This window comes from Oratosquilla oratoria, chromosome 21 (assembly GCF_046742065.1).
Source record: "Oratosquilla oratoria isolate Oo_2021 chromosome 21, ASM4674206v1, whole genome shotgun sequence".
Classification (NCBI taxonomy): Eukaryota; Metazoa; Arthropoda; class Malacostraca; order Stomatopoda; family Squillidae; genus Oratosquilla; species Oratosquilla oratoria.
This window is the reverse complement of record NC_134797.1, coordinates 51,580,432-51,603,649: the sequence shown is the minus strand read 5'-3', so window position 1 is coordinate 51,603,649 and position 23,218 is coordinate 51,580,432. Positions and strand designations below refer to the sequence as shown.

The 23,218-nt window shown below is 39.1% G+C and overlaps 1 protein-coding gene across 1 annotated transcript; it reads left to right on the top strand.

Moving 5' to 3' along the window:
* Nucleotides 1–3,795: 3,795 nt before the first annotated feature.
* Nucleotides 3,796–21,515, top strand: LOC143036929 (uncharacterized). Its single transcript, XM_076204931.1, has 6 exons — nucleotides 3,796–3,852; nucleotides 15,492–16,345; nucleotides 17,275–17,410; nucleotides 17,550–17,741; nucleotides 18,716–19,028; nucleotides 20,697–21,515. The coding sequence occupies exons 2-6, from the start codon at nucleotides 15,511–15,513 to the stop codon at nucleotides 20,808–20,810; spliced, it is 1,590 nt and encodes a 529-aa protein (XP_076061046.1). The 5' UTR covers nucleotides 3,796–3,852; nucleotides 15,492–15,510; the 3' UTR covers nucleotides 20,811–21,515.
* Nucleotides 21,516–23,218: the final 1,703 nt, after the last annotated feature.

The following is a 23,218-nucleotide window of genomic DNA, read 5'->3' as shown; positions in this document are numbered from 1 at the left end:
TTGCGGCTCCAACAGCACATAATTTTTATTAGACTTAAAAAATGGCTCTTCTAGCTACAAGGATTCCTTGCCACTTGTCCCTGTAATGGTAGCCTGCACTCATGATGCGTTATGTTCTGATATTTGTGTTTCAATGTGGATTTTTATGTTTTGCGTTTTACTGTATTTTGTGCATTCTTATAATACTTGGGCGAATCTAATTTTTGTCAGTGTGACGGAAATTACAGATGTATAATCTATCTACCTATAACTCTGTGGGCCACTCCCATTCGTCACGTGACTACTACGTCACACCAACAGGTCGGAGGAAAAAGTCTTTCAAGCAAACGGGCCAGAGAACCATATTCAAAACACAAGAAGAAGAAAAAATAGACCTAATCTCATATCTTGACTCTAAATTGGGAAAAGTTTGCTTGTTGGGGCCGTTGCCAAGGTCCTTGGATGAAAGACCGACGTATTTATATCCTTGTAAATGTCAACAGTGACAGGCCCTGGCAGATGTGGGCGTGTGTTCTCGTCGTGTCAGGCAAGGTCCAAAACATTCGACCAAAAGGGGTGATCACACTGGGTCATCATTCCTCCAACCTCCGATTCATTATCGGTACCACCCACCTCCAACACTTTTCCCGCCGTAAAATCACTATGATGTGCTATATTGTTTTCTAAAAGAAAAAGAAAAAAAAAAATATATATATATATATATATATATATATATATATATATATATATATATATATATAGAATGTCATTTGATATGCTGAGGGAAAATTACTTTCCTCGTGCATATCAGATTCCTTCCCGGAAGCTGCGGGCTGCAAATCTGCTCCAACAGTTGGAGGAAAAATAGCCTAGAGTGATAACACCTTAAAACTCCCCAGACGACAGTGAAACTCCACGTTCTCATCTCCTTTAAACACAAGAATAGATTGACGCTTTAGCCAGAGCAAAGTGTATAAAGACCGTCGTGCTTTGGGGCTTAACTGAAATAGTTTAACCCCTTCAATTATGGGGTCCTGTCCTCAGGTCACTAAAGTTACCTGATAAAAGTCACGACTCGACGGCACAGTGGTACCGTTCTCGAACGCTGGTTCGGAGATCCGAGTTCGAATCCCACCCAGGGCTGAATAGATTTCAGCATCGCTTCACTGCGAGCCGGCACTCCAACTCTGGTGGGCAAGGAGTTGTGTGTGTGTGCGTGTGTGTGATCACAGCATTACCGGCAAGTCGGGCCTTATACGAGCTTTGATCTCTCATCCGGGAAGGTAACAGCTGTCGATCACGAGACCAACACGTGTTCCAAGGCCATGGTGATGAATCACAACATCATGAATGCCCTCCATCGTAGAGAGGTTTGATTTGAACTTAATTCGTTGTCAGGAGTAAACGAAAAATGGACAATAAAAATGCAACGTCAGTGATGAACGATAACTGCAGACCACGTAATGTCTATCAATGTGAAATACACAATCTTAGGACATTGTATTTCTTCATAGAACTACGACATGTTTTTGTGAAATAATACACGATTGTATTTTTAAATGACACGACAATACACAAGTACGCTTCCTCGTAAATCGGAATGGGAAAAGGATTGATAAACAAGGCGAAAATAATATTCATAGAAATAGGGTAAGGACAGCTAGATTCAATTCAAGAGGCCTCGATATGTACAATGCATAGTTTTAATTACAACTTCTGTCGCTTCATTATATGGTGGGTGGACGAGGAAGGAAGGTTGCCTTGTAAATGGAACGATGGGGGTAAACCAACTTTAGAGATGTTGTGTCTTGCTGCGTTGCTTTTAACTTAGGCAGAGGGCAGGGGAGTAAGGATGGCTCTCCATCCACAAGGAGCTAAAATAGAAGAGAAAACAAAAGGGTGTTGATTGAGTGAGGGATGGGTGAAGTGCCTTGGCTAGCCACCTCCCTGATATCTCTTATAACGCGGAAGAGGTATTTTGATATATGAACGAATGAGTGAATTAGTATATATATTTTTGTTAGCTTCGTTTAGTGCAATGGTTTTGCTTGTAAATAATTAATGGATTAATTATTTCCTCAAGCTTAACTGTTAAAGACGTTCAAATGCAGTTTGAGTCAGTCATCCCCTACCCCTTCGCTACCGAATGGGTCCCACGGAATTGAATAAGATAGCCTGATGATAACCAGGCTATTAGGAATACCCCACCTAGGGCATAAGGACTTCATAAAGATAAGCTACAGCCCTTTAGGTGCCGAGGGAGGGTTGTCACAGAAATAGATTAAATAATCTAGCGGTAGTTGGAATAAAAGGGAATAAAAATGCCACCCGGAACAGAAGGGGTTAAGACGAAGTAATCTATAGCTGCACTGAATCGACTAAAGTGATACCAGATTGAATAACTGAAATAATAATGTCTGGCGTTACCGTACAAGATAAGCACAATGACATTGGAGGCAGCTAGAATATGTGGTGTTATCTCATAATATAGCACATGTTATCAGGCCAAGGTTCAAGCCCACGTCGACTCAGCCACTCAATCTCCCCTATACGTCCTTGATTCCCTTATCCCTTCGAAGCTCCATCACCACCTCCTCTTCTGCAGCTCAGGCATCTTACTGCTATGACTCCATACTGCTGTGGCCGACAGAGGTATGGTCTGACTATAATACAACCAGTGACAGCGTTCCAGAGGTTGCACAGATGGACGAATGTATTCCGTTGTCGACATACAGAGTTTTTTTTTTTTTTTTTCCTTGGAGACTATCGCGCCGAAGAGGTGAATTCACGAAGGTCAAGGGGAGGGGGGTTCAATGAGGGAAAGTAGACGCTAAAATGTATATGCATTCTTTTGCACGAAGGCGACAGAGGAAATGTCGCCAATACATTTATATTCCAAGTATGGTGTCAGTCTTCCTGTTCTCTTATTTATGATAAACAAAGAATTCTCACGGCCTGATCGAGTGGGTACAGAATCTACCTGGTCGACACCCACCTCTCGAAAACATGCAATTTATGTACAAAATTAAAAATTAAAAATTCAACAATTAAGTAAACACATAGGAAAATAAGAAACAAAACTAATATTAGAGTTATGGTTACTAATGCATTCACAGTGCACTGTACAAATATTGTAAAAGATTATATTCATAATAATGAAATGCAACAAACTGACGGAAAACTAGTCTAAATCGATAGGTAAAAGCCATCCTCGGGAATGTTTGGGGCCCTTCCAACCACTGCATATGCCCAAGAGGCCCCATAACCTTTGCACCGACCTCCCAGTACCAATACATATTCACTCCAACACCTATAGTTTTCTATTCTAATGTGCAACACATATACTACCGAGAAGTCTTCACAAAATATGTTTTCAGGGGAAAATAATCCTTGTGAGAAACTTGAGATGAATCCAGGATTACCCAACCCACCCATCCCCCTCAGCCCCACATAGACTAAAGCAGTACTAAATACCATTTATAGACAAAGCAAAGATTGTCCTTCCTTCCAGATCACTTTATTTAGTTCCGATGTGCCTGTTCGGGAGCTAAGGAAGTAATTATTCATATGCATGGCATTGAACACGTGGACGAAGTTTCAGTAACCTGTATTTTTTACAAGTGATAGAGGTCGCGTTGTGAATCTTGATAGACACCCATAAAAATTACCTCTGATATGCCAAGTATGATAGTTGATAATTGGAGACATTTTACATTAGTGCAAAAAATAACAAGGGTAGTGACTGATTAAAAAAAATCAAAATTTGCCAGGAAAATTTGAAACAACAGTTTGGTTAGAATCACAGTCACAGGCAAGGGAAGTGTCAGGAAGGAAAGTCTGCGTTTTGCGTTCCCCAGTGGAAGGAAATAAAAGGTGAGTGCTTTGGCTGACTCTTGCATAATATATGTATATGTGTATTGTGTATATATATACATATATATATATATATATATATATAAATATATGTATATATATATATATGTATATATATATATATGTATATATATATACATATATATATATATGTATATATATATATATATATATATATATATGTATATACATATATATATATATATATAATATATATATATTGATAGATGATGAATTGATGAATAGATGAATAATAGTATTTCCAAAGACAAACACTGAAGTATTTTAGTCTTGAATTACGTGTTTTCGTCATGAGAATATGACATACATCTATTGATGACATGAGAACACCAACAAAAAATACAATTGTGATAGAAAAAGGGTGGAAAAACACTAGTGTCATACAGAAAGTATGTGTTCACGAGATGAAAGTCTTTAGACTCCTCTTGTATGTCTGGTTCAGAGAAAATAAATAGGACCATGTCTTGACATCAAAATTTCAGCTGCCATCAACCATCTTCTCATCCTGCATGTTTCCCGAATCTCACTAACGACAGTAACATACTAGAGAGAGGACAACGGCGAGTTACTAAACTGATACCAAATATGAAAAAAGAAACCAGAAGGTGACTACCAAAAAAGTTTAGTCTTGTTTTCTTTAACTATGCGGGGAACTGATGAGAACTCAGATAGGATATTAGAAAATCTAAAGAATTTAGACTATTTTCACCATGCATACAAACCAGGTAAGAGATAGGCAAGAGATAATGTCCTAAGCTGTCAAGAAAGGTTGAATGAGAAGTAGGTACAGACAGCATTGCCAATTCCGAAGTCATTAAATAACCAGCTACGGTTGTCAGGGCCTGTTGTGGATGTGCTAGGTCTTGCTACATTGCTTCTGACCCGAGCAGTGGGCGGGAGACAGGGGTAACCCTTCATCCACAAGGAGATAAATTGGGACAATGCAAAAATGTTGGATGGGTGAAGGTAGGGAGTATACCTTGGCTAGGCCCCCTTTATGTAATGAATGTATGCATATATATATATATATATATATATATCTATATATATATATATATATATATATATATATATATATATATATATATATATATATATATATATATATATGTGTGTGTGTGTGTGTGTGTGTGTGTGTGTGTGTATGTATGTATGTATGTATGTATGTATGTATGTATGTATGTATGTATGTATGTATGTATGTAACACTGGGTTTATTGGATTTATCAATTTTTTTTGTCGCTTCACTTCCGTAGTCTCCCTATCCAGAATAAATAACGTGGGGAGAACTGGAACGAAATATTGGAAATATGACACCGAGTTGAAGAAAATATTCAGAAAGCTTCGTCCTCAGCAAGGCAGTTCTTATCATAATTATCTATTTGCTCTTTGAATTCTACGTCGGTGGTTGTGACGTCCGATAGGCTGACGTGTCGCCATGAAATCATGTCTGCCATTACGGCCGAGTCATCCTTTAGGCATGATACTTTCAACCGCCATTGCCGCAAATTCAAGTCGTCTTCACCAGTGCTGGGGTAAAAGCGAAAATTTACCAATATTTATTTTGTTCTTGTCTTATATTATTTTATATTATAAAATGATATGTGTTTTTATTCATTCTTTTATTCATTTATCTATTTACTTATTCATTTTGAGAGAGAAGTTTCCAAACTTAAGAATGCTGTATGACACCCTAATCTAAAGACAATTGGTAATGCTTTTGTGATATAACGAGATGGGTATGACAGTTTGAGGGCTTCTGCATATAACGGTGTCTATCAGTATACCAAAGGTTTCTTTCCCTTATATGGGAGGTCGCCTGCCATGGCATACACCCACCCTGACCCATCCAACACCCATTGATTTCCCTCATATCTTAGCAATGCAGCAATACATAGTAAATCCACACCAATACCCGGCAGCCGAAGCTGGTTTACACCCACCCATTCATTTACGTGGCGACCCTCCTTCTTCGTCCCTTTACGCGTAGAGAAGACGGGGTGAAAAAAATTGAACAGCGTCAATCAAACGTCCATTCACAAACTTTCTCCACTCACACCTATATCTTGCCTTCTCCCTTCCCTGCAGAACAGACATTCCTCCTATTTTACCCAAGGCTCCCTTCACCCCATCCATCCATCCATCTCAATTTCGGTCTTTCCCCCAAGTTCACACTGTTCGGTTCTGCCTTCCACATTTTTTTATTAATCTTTTTTCCCTCGTTCTTTCCATATGCCCAAACCATCCCAATATTCTTTCATAAACCTCATCTACCAGCTCCTTTTCCTACCCCGCTCTCCTTCTCGCCTCACTCTATACATCCTCGTTATCCCAATTCATTTCAAACACATTCAAATTTATCTTTCTTTTTTTTTTTTTTTTTTTGGCTTCCTTAAATTCCAAGCCTCCGCCCCATACAGTGTCGCAGGCATAATCACCCCTTCATAAAGTCAGGAAATGAATAAATCGATATGAAATTGTGGTCATTCTCACCAAAATACAAGCTTAACTGATCTTAATGGAGCATTGAAATCTTATCTCCCTCTAACTGTCGCCACCACCATCGAAACTGGATCGCACGCAAGATCCGTTACTCCGCTGCTTCGAAGTGACGTGACGTCACGTTTAATGCTCCGGTCTGTTCATGTGCAGGAATGCAGGGCTAGAGTGACGTCATATCATCCTGCCCGGTTCCTAAATACTTCAGTTATTCCGTCTTCTTTGCTTTACTTGATTATCTATTTGTTTGTTTATTAATTTATTTTTGTTTCCTCTGGTGTTGGGGAACTAGAGAGAGAGAAGTCGTGGATATGAGGTGAGTGAGAGCTATTTACAGTTATGAAATACAGCACGACAGTCAGGGACAACAGGATTCACGATGATTGGACAAGGAGACAGGACAGAACAAGTTAACTTGAGACGGTGTGGTACGTTTATGAGATTTGATGCAATGGGGAATGAGCCTGTAAAACCGTGGGGAAAATTAAGAGGATGAAACTTTCACAGAGGTTAAGCAAGAAAGAGTGTGATGAGAGTGAAAGGGTCTGGGATTTTTCTCTCCTATGCCTAGTCATCTTGCTTTGCGAATATCGACTGATGGAACGATGATAAGAGAAATAATAATGAATATAATAATTTAGTTATGATAATAGTAATAATCACAGCAATAATGATGATGATGATAACTGATGACAGCACTGGGTAATATTTTTTTTTTTACATAATTTTTATATGTATGTATGTATGTACATAATTTTTGTTTCTTTTAATTTGTTTAATGTTTCCTACGCAAACTTTTGCGCTGGTTCCTATTATGTACTTGTTTTTCTTCTACCATCAACCGTTTTGGTGATACAGAAAATTACACTAACATGAAGAAATGTACGTATTACGGAAAACATATTGTCGTTTATGATATTCTCTTTTTTCAGGTTTACACTATGAATATTGACGTTCTTGACCATGGATACAAGAGGGTGCAGGAATTCACCAGATTCATTCTGTTATGTGTGTGGTTTCTATGTTGGACCTAAGCATGTATCACATAAAATTGTGAAAGGTACGAAGTACCTGATTGCTTATAGACTATTTCGAAATGAGTATGGGTGACCAAGAAAAACCATTGGAACCTCATGTGATATGTGGAAGTTATCGATCAAATTTAGACGCATGGCTGTGAGGTGCAAGAAAAACAATGCCATTTGCTGTACCGAGAGTTTGGTGAGAGCTAAAAAATCATCACGATGATTGCTACTTTTGGATGATTGACGTATCAAAGGACAGACAAGCTAAGGAAAGAAAATCCCTTCCATATCCTTGCATTTTATCCTCTATTGCACCTGTGCCACATGATATGTTACTGGTTCCACGGCCACCAGAAAATGTAAATAAATCTTATCAAAATATGAACTCTATTCTTTGTAATAGAATCAATATTGAAATCTTCCAGACATCTAGCTGTTTTATTATAATGCGATTACACATACAATTCGTATTTATATTCCAGTTGATCATTTTTTTTTTCAATTAGAGGGTATGATGGAGGTCTTATCAAGAGAGTGGAAAGGTTGTGACAATGAAGAAATGGGTGAAAATTTCAGGGACTTGGGCCTCACTAAGTCAGGAGCTGAGCTTTTAGCATCCAGACTGAGTGAATAGAATCTGTTAGGAGAGGACTGTAGATCAACAGTATACAGGAAGCTCCGTGAAGAATTCGAAGTATATTTTGATATAAGTGAGGATCTCTGCTTCTGCGAAGATATTAATGACTTATTTACAGCTATATGAATTGATCATAACCCTGAACAATGGCGGCTGTTCACTGACGGTTCTACAAAAAGCTTCACAGCTGTTTTACTACATAATGGGAATTATCCATCCCTGCCTATAGCATACTCAGTACAGATGAAGGAAGATTATGACAACGTAAAATGTCTTCTCGAGAAGGTAAACTATGATGAGTTTAAATGGGACGTTTGTGGTGATTTTAAAATACTCGCCTTCTTATTTGGATTGCAGGGTGGGTCCACCAAGTATTCATGTTTTCTTTGTATATGGGACAGTCGAACTCATAATGAACACTACCAAAAAGTGGAGTTACCCCCTCGATGACTTTCAGCCAGGAAAACTCAATGTTACTAGACAGTCTCTTGTAAATCATGCCAAAGTGTTGCTATACGCCCACTTCATATAAAGCTAGGTTTGGTCAAATAGTTTGTGAAAGCATTAGATCATGGTGGGAAATCAAAGCCCATGGCATAGGAGGAAAAGTGTTAGAATGGAATAGAGCTTGGATTAGTAACAGAAAACAGCGGGTCACCATAAATGGAATAAAATCTAGGTGGGGCAATGTTACTAGCGGGGTCCCCCAGGGCTCGGTTTTGGGTCCCTTGTTGTTCATTATGTATATAAACGACTTAGACGAAGGGTTAAATAGTGATGTTAGTAAGTTTGCGGACGACACTAAAATAGGACGCCTAATTAGGTCAGGAGACGACGCCCAGATTCTGCAGGATGACCTTAATAAGCTGTTTAACATGGTCGGTGAAATGGCAAATGAACTTCAATATCTCTAAGTGTAGCGTGTTAAACGTAGGGCTACACAACCCCGAAAATAGATACAGCTTAGATAACACGTTTACAGAAAAATCTGAGTGCGAGAAGGACTTGGGAGTTTGGTGAGTCCGGACCTTAAAACAAGGAAACGGTGTATTAGCACCAGAAATAAAGCTAACAGATCATTACGTTTTATTGCTAGGACGGTAACGAAGAGAAGTGCAGAGGTAATTATTAAACTCTATCTAGCGATAGACTATGCGGTACAGTTTTGGTCTCCGTCCTACAGAATGGACGTAAATTCACTAGAATCAGTACAGAGAAGAATGACCAAAATGATACAAGGACTCGGAAATTTGCCTTACGAAGAGAGGCTTAGGCACCTAAACTTACACTCTCTGGAAAGACGCAGAGTGCGGGGTGATCTAATAGAAGTGTTCAAGTGGATCAAAGGCTATAACAAGGGTGATGCAAACAAGGTCATCATAATAAAACAACAGGGCAGGACTCGCAGTAATGGGTATAAACTGGACAAATTTAGATTTAAGAAGGAAATAGGCAAGAATTGGTTTACTAATAGGGTGGTCGATGAATGGAGTAAACTTAGTAACCATGTAGTAAGCGCTGAAACTATCAGTTGTTTTAAAAAACGATTAGACAACTTTATGGATGGGGATGACAGGTGGTGATGGATACGGAGCTGCCTAGTGTAGGCCTTATGGTCTTTTGCAGTCTCCTTTATTTCTTATGTTCTTATGTTAAAGCGTTTTAAGATATTCGTCTACTCTTTCCAAACTATCAGGGGCCAAAGTTAGGGTGGTATATTTACTGGTCCGCAAGTAAGGAAAATGTTGAAATCAATGCAACTTGAGAATGCAATAAGTGATGTCGAAAGAGAGGCGTGGTGTGCATTTCGAGGTATGGGTAATGGATTCCTTGGTTATAATAAAGACCCAAACTACAAGCAGCTCGCAAAAAAAAAAAAATCATTTAAGGTGCACTTTTTTTCATTCACATAAGGATTTTTCGTGAAAACTTGGGGGAGTGAAGAGCATGGTGAGAGGATGCATCAGGACATAATGCAATGGAGAAAAGATACTAAGGAAGATGGGACACTAGCTGCTATGATGGGCAACTATATATGGTCACTGGTGGGTAAAGATCACAGTGCACTTCTATCGGGCTCTTATAACCGTATCACATGCTTATACTTACATTTTCTCATTAGTTTAAAAAAGGAATACAAGGATAATATTAGCTACTAATTATAGACGACATGAATATGCTAAATATATTGTACTATAGTTCAGTATAGTTTGTTTTGTAGATAAAACCTCAATTATCTTTTGAAATATCAATACTATGCAATTTTGAACGGTATTTCTGAAATCAGGATATAAAACAACCGTAGAAACACTAGACATTTAAAGAAACAAAACTAGTGTTACCTAGTGTAACAATAATATTAATAATAATAGTAATGAAAATAATGGCAATAATAATAACAGTAATATCACCCTAGAAACAATCTCGGAACACCCATCTCAATTAAATTGAGATGGGTGTTCCGACAAATTGACAATTTTTTCACTGCGTTTACGACAAAGAAATATTCTAATTTACCAGCACTTCCGTCTTTTTGGCCAATCTCGCGCCTTAACCCATTAAACTCCGATGACAATATTCCTTGTCATTTGGTCAAATAAAACAAAAAATCATAAAACACCAAAATGTTTGATCAAACACCAGAAAAATATGACGTCAGTAATCGCTTCGCGCGAGGACTGACGTATGTGTGGTAGTATGCAAGATCTAAGGATATAAGGTCTAACCACTTCCGACCGAATTTCGAGGGAGTTGGCGCAGCGGGCCCGTGAACGTCACCTGGCTGTTCAAAGTGGGGTTCGCGGGTCCTATAGCTGTCAATTGAAGCTGGTGCGTCGTTTGGGAATGTCGTTGCCTTCGCTCGCACCGCTCCACGCAATTAGTTATATTCTGACAAATAATATATAAAAATATATAAAATATTATAGTTCCTGTCTATATATATGAATATATAATATATATGATATATAATATATATATATATATATATATAATATATAATACATATATATATATATATATATAAAATATTATAGTTCCTGTCTTCCTTGGCGTTTCACAGTTTTCTTCAGTGTTTCACAAAGAGAAAACGGACCCAGCCTAATGACGTCAGGAGCTGCGCACAATAATTCAAACGGTCTGACCTGGTAGTATGTGTGAGCAAAATTTGACGCAGCCCGAAGGGATTTCTCCCCGTCCTCTCATTTTATGCAATGGGGGGACGGAGAGGGGGGGTCGCCGATTTAATGAAGCGGCCTTGCTGTGGATGTGCTGTGTCTTGCGACACTGCTTCTGACCCAGGGCAGTGGACAAGGTGCAGGGATGGCCCGTCATTCAGGAGGTGCTAAGATAAGAGGGAGGGTGGAGGGGTGTGGAGTGTATTCAGGGATGGAATGGGTGGGAATGATTTTATGCCTTTTCCTTTTTGGCTACCCCCCTTGTAAGGGGGAAAAAGCCTTGGTATATGTATGTATGTATGATTTTTTGTTTTATTTGACCAAATGACAAGAATCTTGTCATCGGAGTTTAATGGGTTAAAAGAAGAACGAAAATTCTTACTACTGAATTAGATATATTGGTAGGCAGTATGTACTTACCAATGCAAGAAGCTAAAATCTAGCTTAACAAAATCGATATTCGCTACCAAGACATTTATTCTCGTAACCTTAAGTTGATTGTATTTACTTTAGCTAAATCAATTCAAAGCTATTCACACTTGTCCTAATTGATTACCGGAAAGGTCAAATTCACTGGTGTCACGAACATTGTATCGGTGATCTACAGCAACCTTGTAATTTATACCCAATGTTTTGTTCCATTTCTTTGACTAGATATATTCAGTTATATCTCTTGAACTCAAACGCTGAAGTATCACTATCGGAATTAAACCTTATATCACCAATTGTTCCGCAAATGCACGCAAAGTTTACTTTGGGGAAGTTTTATTGTCTTTATTGCTCATACGTCAATCATTATATAATAAAGTGAATATGTAAAAGTATGAACAACACATAACATGATAAAATGGAAGTCTAAATTAAAATAACATTGGGACTAAGGTCATGGAACATCTAAAAGAACTTGAGAATGAGGGATAGACGATTACACAAGTAGACACGTGACCTTTGGGCTATTTATTTATAAGAAATTATATAAAGGTAATATTTTAAAAGTCAGTATGCATATAAATTTTTCAGGTACGCCTTATTAGTTTTATGTGTTCTAATACCAGCAAAATTTGACCAGGTCTTGCTTATCACAGACGAGTACAAACAAATAACCAAAATGGAACGACAGTGTTCGAGTCACGAAGGTAGTGTGCAGGTCGGATATAACTTGGCAAGTTAAACACTTAGAAACATGGCTATATTCTGACTCGAAGGTAAGCAGTGGAAGCCGAATTTCCTCCTCTGAGCATATAATTTGGACTTGTATGTAAGAATAATGGGGATTGTAGTTTAATATTTTGAACTTGAGGTGAATTTATGTATCGGGCATAACTTTTATGACCAGCATTCATTTATGTGAGGAATTTGTACGTGAATCCTTTGAGCATTGGATTTTTTTCTAACAAAATGAAATCGTCTGGCATTAACTAGCTAGGTTTATGCTTTGAATGTTGTCCCACACCATAGAAGCTTGGTTATGCCACAACTTCTATGAGAAGTGGTTTCTTACAGTAGAATAAAGTCTGGAATTATAATAAAACTCGTAGGCGACGGCACTCCTCTCAACAGGTTAATGGACTCGCACCCACCAGTAGGCCTAATTGTTTCATTTGTTGTTTATTGTAAATGTACTTGTGCAGGAAAAGTGCAGGAAATCAACCAAATTTCAAATTTGAGTGAATACCTGACTCGTTTACAAGTTGGAATGTGTTATGCAAGTCATTTGACTGGATCACCCCCCCCTTCCCACACTATTTCTGAAATAGAAACTAATCTTTCTCATAAATAAAAGGGCTTTGTTATCCCAGACACATGGGGTTACATAGGACTCTATCCTCCTTACCTCCATCTGCCATGGCTCAATTAGATTAATATGGTGGCAGTATGTGCAAGATTACTGTGACAGGTTTGAACTTGTAAGCTGCTAAAGAAAATCAACATGTTTGTGTTTAGAAATACAATCATAGTGTTCCAGAAAAGAGCAGTACTCTGCATTATGTGTGTGCACACGTGTGTTCAGTTAGGAAGACAAAAAGTTGCAAAGGATTTTCAAGCATCAGCTGGACAGGTGGTTAGCAATAATACCTGACGAGCCCCCAATACTGGGAGAACCCAGCACTGCTGCAAACTGCCTCGACAGCCTACACAATGGTGGAGTTCGAGTTGATCTATCGCAGCAGAGGCCCACCTTAGGTGAGCTTACCAAGAGTTGAATTCTTCAAAGAGAAATTCTTTGACAACTGTTGTTGTCAAGTCTTAGTCTTGAGTATTGAAGAATATAGAAAATTGCCACCATTATTCATCATATTAGTTTTGTTTATACCATATTACCAAGACTATCATTGGTGTGCCCATTCATTTATATGTGAAAAGGAACCCTTCTAATACTAATACATTAGTAGTGAAATGTCAAAGAACTTGATTTTCTAGCAGTATGTAGAAATGTGGGACATTGGAGGCTAGTCTTGATTACTAATGGGGATGTGATAGGGGAAAATATGTGTGCCTAAAAAGTTCAGTAAATTTCATACAAGTTTATGAACCCAACATAACCTAGTCATGAACACGCAGGATATTGGTGAGGCAGCTGTACTTTGAATTTTCGTGGCTAGGACTATGGCAGTGTTCTGAGCATTAGCAAATGCAATGTCACCAGTTATGTCAATACTGTACTCATAGACAATCATAATAGTGAATACATTGTATCAATTGTGCTGTATTCACTATTATGGTCAGCCATTAACCTAACCTTCCTAACCAAACCTAATGTATTGCTTACAATAATGTTCTTGTTTATTGGTTTGAACTGTATTTTGCAACTCTTCAAATGGAATTGATTCGGATTTAAATTTCACCTGGGCTCATCAGCATCAGCCATTTTGAATTTCTAACTTGAGGTGGGCAGAGCCATGGAAGTGGAACTCGGTTCGATCGTGTGCAGAAGTGTGCCATGAAAATTCAGAGCATGGCTGCCATACCTATAACCGATTTGAGTCATTAATGTGACCAGGGGCCAGTGATGAGTACCTGCTTTTAATGGTCTTGTGAGATGGAAGGCACTCTTTCTGGTACCCATTTTCATAACTTTTCCACCTCCTTACCTTCATCCGGAGGTGCAGAACTGGTACCCAGTCTCAGACTGGGGCTGAGATCTCGCCTCTCAGCTGTATTTCTTCCACTTTTCCAAATAAGGAGAGCTGACAACCAGTGACTTGTTTTCTTTGTACTACTTTCAGTGTGATATAGAAACAATCCTACACAGTACAGACAACAATTCAAATTTTCTTCCTTGAAAGAACTATGGGAGGGCCTGGGGACCCTTGTCACCTATTGTGGGACTTCAGGTTCAGTGAAACTGGAGGTAATAGTTATTGTAAACCTAATTTGTACCTTAGGATCCCCACCACATCGCCCTAACCTTGCTGTTAGACAGCACCAGGACTTTTCCTCACCATATCCCCCATCCCCCTATCTCTGTTCAAACCATTTCTTTGAGTTTTAGAGGTCCTTCTGATTTCTGAAGCAGGCTGTAAATATTTCTTTTCTTGATCTTAATTTCTGCAGTTGAATTATTGTAGTCATATTACACATATATATTAGGTCTTACATTTTGTCCATATGCACCCTATGTGCATATAGTTATTTTTGCCTTTTGGTCTTTGAAGTAGGCCTCTGGTATAAATGTATATATTATTTTGATAATGGCTGAGTGGGCTAGAGCATTGCTATAGGTGGCAGTCCTGCCAAACAAGTGAGTTTATGGTTAGGGCATACTTCATTAAATTCCCTGCTTCAAAGTTTTCTGTGAGGAAGCACCATCTTAGCATCTCGGAGATCAATTTGAGATGTTAAACAAAATACATATTTACTTCGTTTCTTTATTTATTTATTTCTATTCTAACTATATACCAAGGGCTTCTCCCTAGGGAGATAGCCAGTCAAGCCATGAACCCAGTCCCATCCATAGTTTCCCTCTCATTTTAGCTATTAGTGGGCAAAAGGTCATCCCTGTCATATGCCCACTGCTTGGGTCAGAAACAATGCAGCAAGACACAGTACATCCACAACAGGACTGCTTTATTCACATGGCAACCCTCCCTCCTCATTCCCTCTTGGAGGAAATTGAGAAAACAGGGAGAAATCTCCTCAGGTTGCATAAAATTTTGATCCATACACAACCATTCTCCACTCGTGCCTATCCCCTGCTCAACACACACACACACACCCCCCCCCACTTTTTTTTTTTTTTTTTCTCATTCATTTGCTTACTCAATCTTTTTTCTGTTTCAGCATTCATACATTGGTCAAAATGGCTGACAGTCCAGGAGATGTGGACTTTGACAAGAATATCCCTTTTGTAGATGAAGACGAGTCCTTGCTAGCAGCAACTTCTGGTGAAACTGCCTCAGAGGAAGCTTTAAATGGAGAAGGGGAATTGGGGATAACCATTAGCAAAGATGTAAGTGAGATTCAAAAGGTAATTGAAGAAGTAAAAACTGATGTGCCTGAAACAAATTGTGAGACGAATGACCAGGAAATACTCAAAGATGAATCAAGCGAATTACCTCCTGATTTAGATAAAGACAACACGGAGAACAACAGTGAGGACAGTATAGGGGATGAGACTAAATTAGATACTACAGTAAAAAGTTTAGATAGTTCTAGTTCAGTAGTTGGAGAGGGAAAGCCAAGGACTTTTAAGAAAATAGATGAGCATCAGCAAGAAACTGATGAAGACATAACAGGAGACAAAGGAGGGAAGTTCTCTGAGCAGAGTGAGGATGAAATAAGTGTGCATGGTTCTGAGAAAAGCAAAGGTTCAAGACGAAGGAGTACAAAAGCTGTCAAATCTGTAGCAAGTACTGCTGTTGTTGCCAAAAAGAAAACTGCAGAAAGTGATGCACTTCAGAAAATACGAATAAAGAACAAATTTGCTCCAGGATCTTTGGATTATGTAAAGAAATGCCTTGAGGGACAACTCTTCTCAGGATGGTTTGAAGAAAGAAGATATGTTGAAAGCATTGGTGCATATCGGGATGTAATTGAGGTGGATGAATGGGAGACTCAGATGGTGGCAGCAATGAAAGCAGTCATTTTATGTTTTCCTGGTGTCCAAGAAGGCAAGAAATGGATCAATATGACAGGTAAGAGATTTTTTTGGTTATTGATATATCCATTTCACATGTTTCCTTATAATGATAGAAAACGTATACATCAGTATTATAATAATGATGCACTGTAGACTTGTATTCAACCCAAACTTGAATGGGCCCTCAAGTAATGGAAACTAATTTACATTCAAACCAGGGTGGGTAATGTCTGGTCTTGACAAAATATGAAGCATTTTAGTATCAAAAAAAGGTTACTCACTGCTTAATCCTCTTGATGGGAGGTCATGAAATTGTTTTGACAACTTTCCTAATACCAATGGGTTTGATGTTGCATCTGATAAAGTAGACCACAGTGTTGAGGTGATTTAGAGATATGGAATGAATGACTGAAAAGACAAGCTAAGAGAGTTTGGAAAGCAAGAGTATGTTGTGTGTAGAAGAATGTTCTAGAATGGAATGAATGGCTAAGGTGAAAAAGCTTTAGATGCATGTAGTGTACAGCAGTGTAAGGTGCTCCATGTCATCTGTATGGTGGATATATTTTGGATAGTTAGTTGCCGTTCCAATTCTTTGTAGTTTAATGGAGGCATGCCAGTGCAATTCTTACATGTCTTGGGAATGATTTCTCTGTTGTATTGATTTCTAGGTTTAATTGAAATAACCTTAATCTTTTCATGGGATTGTGCCCAAAGCTGAATAAAATTGTGGCACTTGTTAACAAAGTTGTAAATGTGCCATTGTAGTGAAGAGGTTAATCAAGATTGGCTGTAACTTCATTCACTATAATCAAGGTTGGCTGGAACTCCTTCATTGAAATGAATGCCACAGAGCTTAATAAAATAGCTAGGCAAGAAAAACTGGCATTCACTATAGAAGAGATTGAAAATTGTATGTGCAAGGAACTTGTATTGACCATGCCTTGTTTATTGGACAGTGATAATATTTTGTTGTACTACTTTCAGCTCCATCAGTCAGCCAGCCTTGTTACTGTTTGTGGGTAAGATTGGAAGGATTAGCATTGGGCCATTACTGGTTCCAAGTTAAAGAAGTCTTAGTGGAGGAACGATTTGGTCTTTGTGTCCAACTCAGTGTTGTTCGGTAAGTAGATTTCAGGGAAGAAAGTGATATTGAAACAGTTCCTCATTTAAGAGCTAATAAACTACACATTTCATGATATTTGAATTTATTGTGCTAGCTTGTATTTTTAATTAATTTATTGTTAAATATGTAATTTTAGAGCCTTACATCCATCTGACGGTGAGGACAGAATTACCAGAAAACGTCGACAGGAGGGGAACAAGAATGAAGAGGACCAGTTTTCGTCTTTATTGTTGGACTGGATGGACCAATTCAAGAATTATAATTGGGCTACCGTCTGGAAGTCCATTCGTGCCACAGTCACACCCCACAATGTTCATCAAGCCTTTAAGTAGGTATTACCAATGGGAACAGCCTACATTTATTTGATTTACACAGATTGGTTACAAGAGAGGACGAGATAATCATATGAGAGGTACAAAGAAAAAGCATAAGATAAAGGAGGCAAAGAGGAGAGCAGATGTGAAATGGGGTAAGATTATGACAGAAAATTTTGAAAGAAATTAAAAGAAGTTTTGGAAAGAAATTAAGAGAGGAAGAGGAGGCCACAGGTCTTCTGCAAGTAAGATTAAGAGCAACAGATTGATTGATTGACACTTATGTAGAAACAGCACATACAATGGCACAGCATTATGTCCCTGACAAATAAGGGAAGGAACTGAAAAGTTGTATGAGAGTGAGTGTGCACATGGCTACAAGGAACAGAGACTAAGAATTTGAAGGATGCAGAAAGGTAGAGCCTAAATGTCTTTGAATTAAAATGTTGGAGAAGTATGGTAGGTTATACAAAGATGGGTAAAGAGGGAACTGTGGAGAGGTGATGCAGAGTGGAGTTGGAAAAAGTTAGTAGATATGGTACATCAGAGTGCTAAGATAGTTTGGGCATATGGAAAGAATAAAGGGTATGGAAAGCAAACATGGATGGAATGAACTTAAGGGGAAGGTCATGGATGAGCCAGATGAATTGGGTGAAGGGGGCATTAGTTGCAGCATGTATATAATAGATTTTGTTGTTGTTGTTGACCATGTATATAATAGATGAGGGAATTGGTTGCCATATAATGAAGTCATGGAGATGAAACAAATCTGGCTGTTGGATTTTGCTGTGGCTGTGTATTGTCTGGTGTGGTAGGGGACAGGGATGGTGGTGCAGAAGTTGTATGCTTTGTTTCAGTCCACACACACACACACACACACATTATATAGGGGAGGAGGCCTTTTGGTATTTATGTGTGTGTTTAGTTCCCATTTGTGGTTATGTTAGTTTCCTAAAGTGAGTTTGGTCATCTTTTCTTGTGATTTCAGGTTCATGGTGGTCCTGTGTGTGACATTGGTTGTGGGCATTTTAACTTTTCTTCGACAGTCCTGGAGATTTGGAATATGCCTTTTCAAAGAGGCTGGTGTTTTCATCCGTAACATAACTCCCTTCCTGCAATCTGTTCTTGGCTTCCTTGAAAAGATATTTGGAGGACTCTTCGTGTTAATAGCGATGGTTTTCCGAGACTGGAGAAGACAGCCAGGGCCACCTCCACCACCTGCCTATGCCATTCAAAGGGCTGGTCCACAACATGCAATAATGGCATCGCCTTTTCCTCCAGGAGATTATCGTGTCAGACAGGTAACAAATGTTTTTAAAAACAAAGTTTATGTCAAAAACTATACGCATTTATTTGAAGCTTCCTTAGCAGGGGTAACTGGTGCCATAATGAATAAGAAGTACATAAATTCCCCTCTCAAAGTCGCAACTGGTCATGTACCTGGCAGCCAGGAACAGCATTGAATAATAGTCATTGCCATGTGGCTTGCCACTTGAGCAGGAGGACATGATCTGTGTGTGTCACCTTGTTGTTGATGTGACAACCTCCACAAATGGCAAGCTATTTGAACCAACCACCAGGCCTCGCAAGTGGACAATATTTTTATTTATTCACATGGAAAGAATGAGTGAAGAAAGACTAGTAAAAGAGGTATGGAAGGCAGATATGGAGGGAGAGAACATGAGGGGACGTCCTAGGATGAGATGGATGGATGGGGTGAATGGGGCTTTGGGGAAGAGGGGAATGTCTGTTGAGGAAGGACGGGAGAGGACAGAAGACAGGGGTGAATGGAGAATGGTTGTATATGGAAGATGTGATGCATGAGGTGGAATGGATGGGGGGTGAGGTAGTGTGTGTGAGCAAAATTTTGATGCAGCCCGAAGGGATTTCTCCCCATCCTCTCCTTTATATGGGGGGACGGAGAGGGGGGGTCGCCGATTTAATGAAGCGGCCTTGCTGTGGATGTGCTGTGTCTTGCGACACTGCTTCTGACCCAGGGCAGTGGACAGGGTGCAGGATGACCCGTCATCTAGGAGGTGCTAAGATGGGAGGGATGTGGAGTGTTTTCAGGGATGAAATGGTTGGGAATGATTTTATGCCTTTTCCTTTTTGGCTACCTCCCTAGTAAGGGGGAAAAAGCCTTGGTATATGTATGTATGTTATTGTATTTACTGAGTGAAGAAAGACTAGTAAAAGAGGTATGGAAGGCAGATGTGGAGGGAGTGAACATGAGGGGGCAACCTAGGATGAGATGGATGGATGGGGTGAAAGGAGCTTTGGGGAAGAGGGGAGAGGACAGAAGACGGGTGAATGGAAAGTGGTTGTATAGGGATGTGATGCATGAGGTGGAATGGGGGGGGGGGTGAGGTAGTATGTGTGAGAAAAAATTTACGCAGCCCAAAGGGATTTCTCCCCGTCTTCTCCTTTTCTGCATGAGGGGGGGGGGGGTCGCCGATTTAATGAAGCGGCCTTGCTGTGGATGTGCTGTCTTGTGGCACTGCTTCTAACCCAGGGCAGTGGACAGGATACAGGGATGACCCATCATCCAGGAGGTGCCAAGATAAGAGGGAGGGTAGAGGCTGGAGGGAAGTGTATTGTATTTGGGGGGGGGGGATTTTATGCCTTTGTTTATTGGCTACCTCCTTTGTAAGAGGGAAAAAGCCTTTGGTATATGTATGTAGGTATTTATTTTTCTTCTTTTGAATAATTACATTTTAATCTAAAATGCAAGACCCTGCAGATAACTGCACATTTCATATAATCAACTTTTGGAAAACTGTGGTTCCACTGTGTATTTCCAGTTTATGTGACATATCTTTAGGGTTATAAACCAAAGGAGTGAAGTAAAATCTTATTCATCCTTTCAAAGAATTCCTCTCTCCATTTCATCTTCCCCTTTTCCATCTTAGTCTATCTCTCCCCTCCACCCGTTTTTGTGTAATCTAATTGCTATACAATATCTCTTGCAGCCAGTAGTGCCACCACCCATGGGAATGAAAGATGGAAGACCCAAGCCGACCAAATATGTAGCACCAGATGCTTGGGTGTTTAAACAAGAGCCCAATCCAATGAATACAAGTTAGCATAGTTTGCAATGATATTGCATTGAGCAAAAGCTTCTGTTGTGACAATATATCACTGGCTTTAATAGTTATGAATATCATTACTCATTTTATCGTGATATACCGTTCCGAGAAATTGTAATGTTCATAGCTGTGAAACTAAGAGCAATACATTTACATGATATTGAAATGTAAAATATTTTCAAATTATATATCTATGATGGCTGTGGATTTGAGGCGGAATATGTATTATCCATCTTGCACTTGAGCCATGTTTAGTATATATATGTCATCAGATTTTGCAACATAACACAAAATACCTTTTGTTACATTGTATTTAGAGGGAAGTATAATGCAGGTGGACTGAGTAACAAGATATGCAGAATGACCACATAAACTAATATTTATTTTATTATTCAAATGTTGAAGGTGTTTCTGACCATCTTCAACCCTAATATGAATTGTGATTGGAAGGACTGCCTGTCTCCACAAGATATCAAGGAAACCAGCACTAGCACTCGTGTACCGGTGTATAAATTGACTGTTTAAATTATTATTAAATTATATATATTTATATCTATACTGTCAGTCAAGAGTGGTAATGCAATAAAGGCAATGAAAACATTCTCAAGAATATTTTTATATGTGAAGTTAGAATATGATAGACAGTACTCTAGAAATGTTGTTGGAAAGGTAGCATGACTAATAAAAGATTTTGTTTTGTTATCTGTATATTTCCAACTAAGTTTCCACATGGATTCTAAAGTTCTGTTGGTCAAAGTTAGAAAAAGGAATAGGTTTTGCATCCAAACCAGAGAAGAAACCTCTCGTAGCACACAGTCATGTAAGGGACCACCCTAAATTATGAAGACTTCTTTCTGTATCTGAAGGTTTGGTGTATGCAACTTGTGTTGCTACCTATCTGTTTTGTATATTTGGTGTTTGTAATGTCCCTGTGCAATAGGAATTTCAAGAACTGACAATGACTTTATCTCCTCGTTCATTCATATAATGAGGTTTAGTTGATTAAAATGGTTTACAAAAAGCCAACTGAGAGGTCAGTAAGAAAAGCTGAGCAAGCAGCAGCAGTTTGTTTCAGAGATAACTAGTACTATATAGTTGATTTTGTTGAATTATGAAGTTAAATCAAGGTACTATGGACAAGAATGAAAATATTACCATAAAATACTTGGAATCAATATATAGTGGTTCTGCAAGATGGACATCTGAGAGAATTACCTCCCTGCTACCCATTTTCAAAACCTATCAACACACTTATATCAACCTGGAAGTACAACTGACACTCAGTTTCCAGCCGAGACTCAATATCTCTCCACTCTAATTCTTTCACCTTTTCACATATGGAAAACTAACAACTGGCAACTATACCTATCCTACTACTTTCAGCTGGAGACACAGGAATGGCCCTACATCAGAACAATATAGACAATGGTCCAAATTTTCTCCTCCACAGAGATAAATGGAGTGGCCTAAGGACTTGCTAGCCATTGTGGGGCTGCAGGTTTTTGGTCAATGAAACTAGGCAGCAATTCCTATAATCATTCTAAAGAAATTTGTATGAAATTGCTCACCCTTTTTACAGGGGTTTTTCTCTGTGAAAAAGTTTCCACTGTACTTGTCAGTTAGGTCTGCCTAACCCTTTAAAACCGAAAGAAAAAGAGGTAGTGGGACTAGTTTCCTTACTCCTTGTATGTGAGAAACTAGTGAAGCTAAAACACGAGGGAAACTTTTTCCCACCCTCATTTAATGTATATGCAAGTCCTTGTGCAAAATATTCCTTACTGATCGAGCACTGATGCCAAGTTCAGCGGAATGTCTCCGAGGAGAACAAACTGGATGTTGCACCAAAGATTATCGGATACGTTCCACATTTTCTGGGGTCCTTACTGTTCGTGGGGCCCCCTCCGGTTTCATATTCATTAGTGTACCTCGTGTGCGAAGTGCATTCACCCAACGTAAGATTGTGTTACAGGCTGGAACAGCCTTATTTCGGTTAATGTTGAAGTGGCACCAGGACGCACAGGCCGAACTGCTGACAGATTCATTATTCTTCGTGTAACTGTCATAGGAACACACAATGCTCTATCGTCCACAGTGCCATGGCTTCACCTGAAAAGAAAGAACATACATATGTATGTTCTGAAAAGAAAGTTAAAAAAAAAAAAAGTAAGGCTCAATGGATCGAATGATGCCTAACCTCCTGGGGATGAGCGGTGTGATATGGTTTAACATCACAAAGTCCCCCTATTGGAAGGCTAGGACGGTGCCCCTTACAAACGACTTTGTAGTGTGGAATTTAATGAACCATGCCCTTGGTTCAACTTTGCCAATGGCAGGGTTCGAACTGCCATCACCTTGACCTTCGCCATAAGTAACAATGCCCTAACCCGCTTGCCAGTAATAGTCAT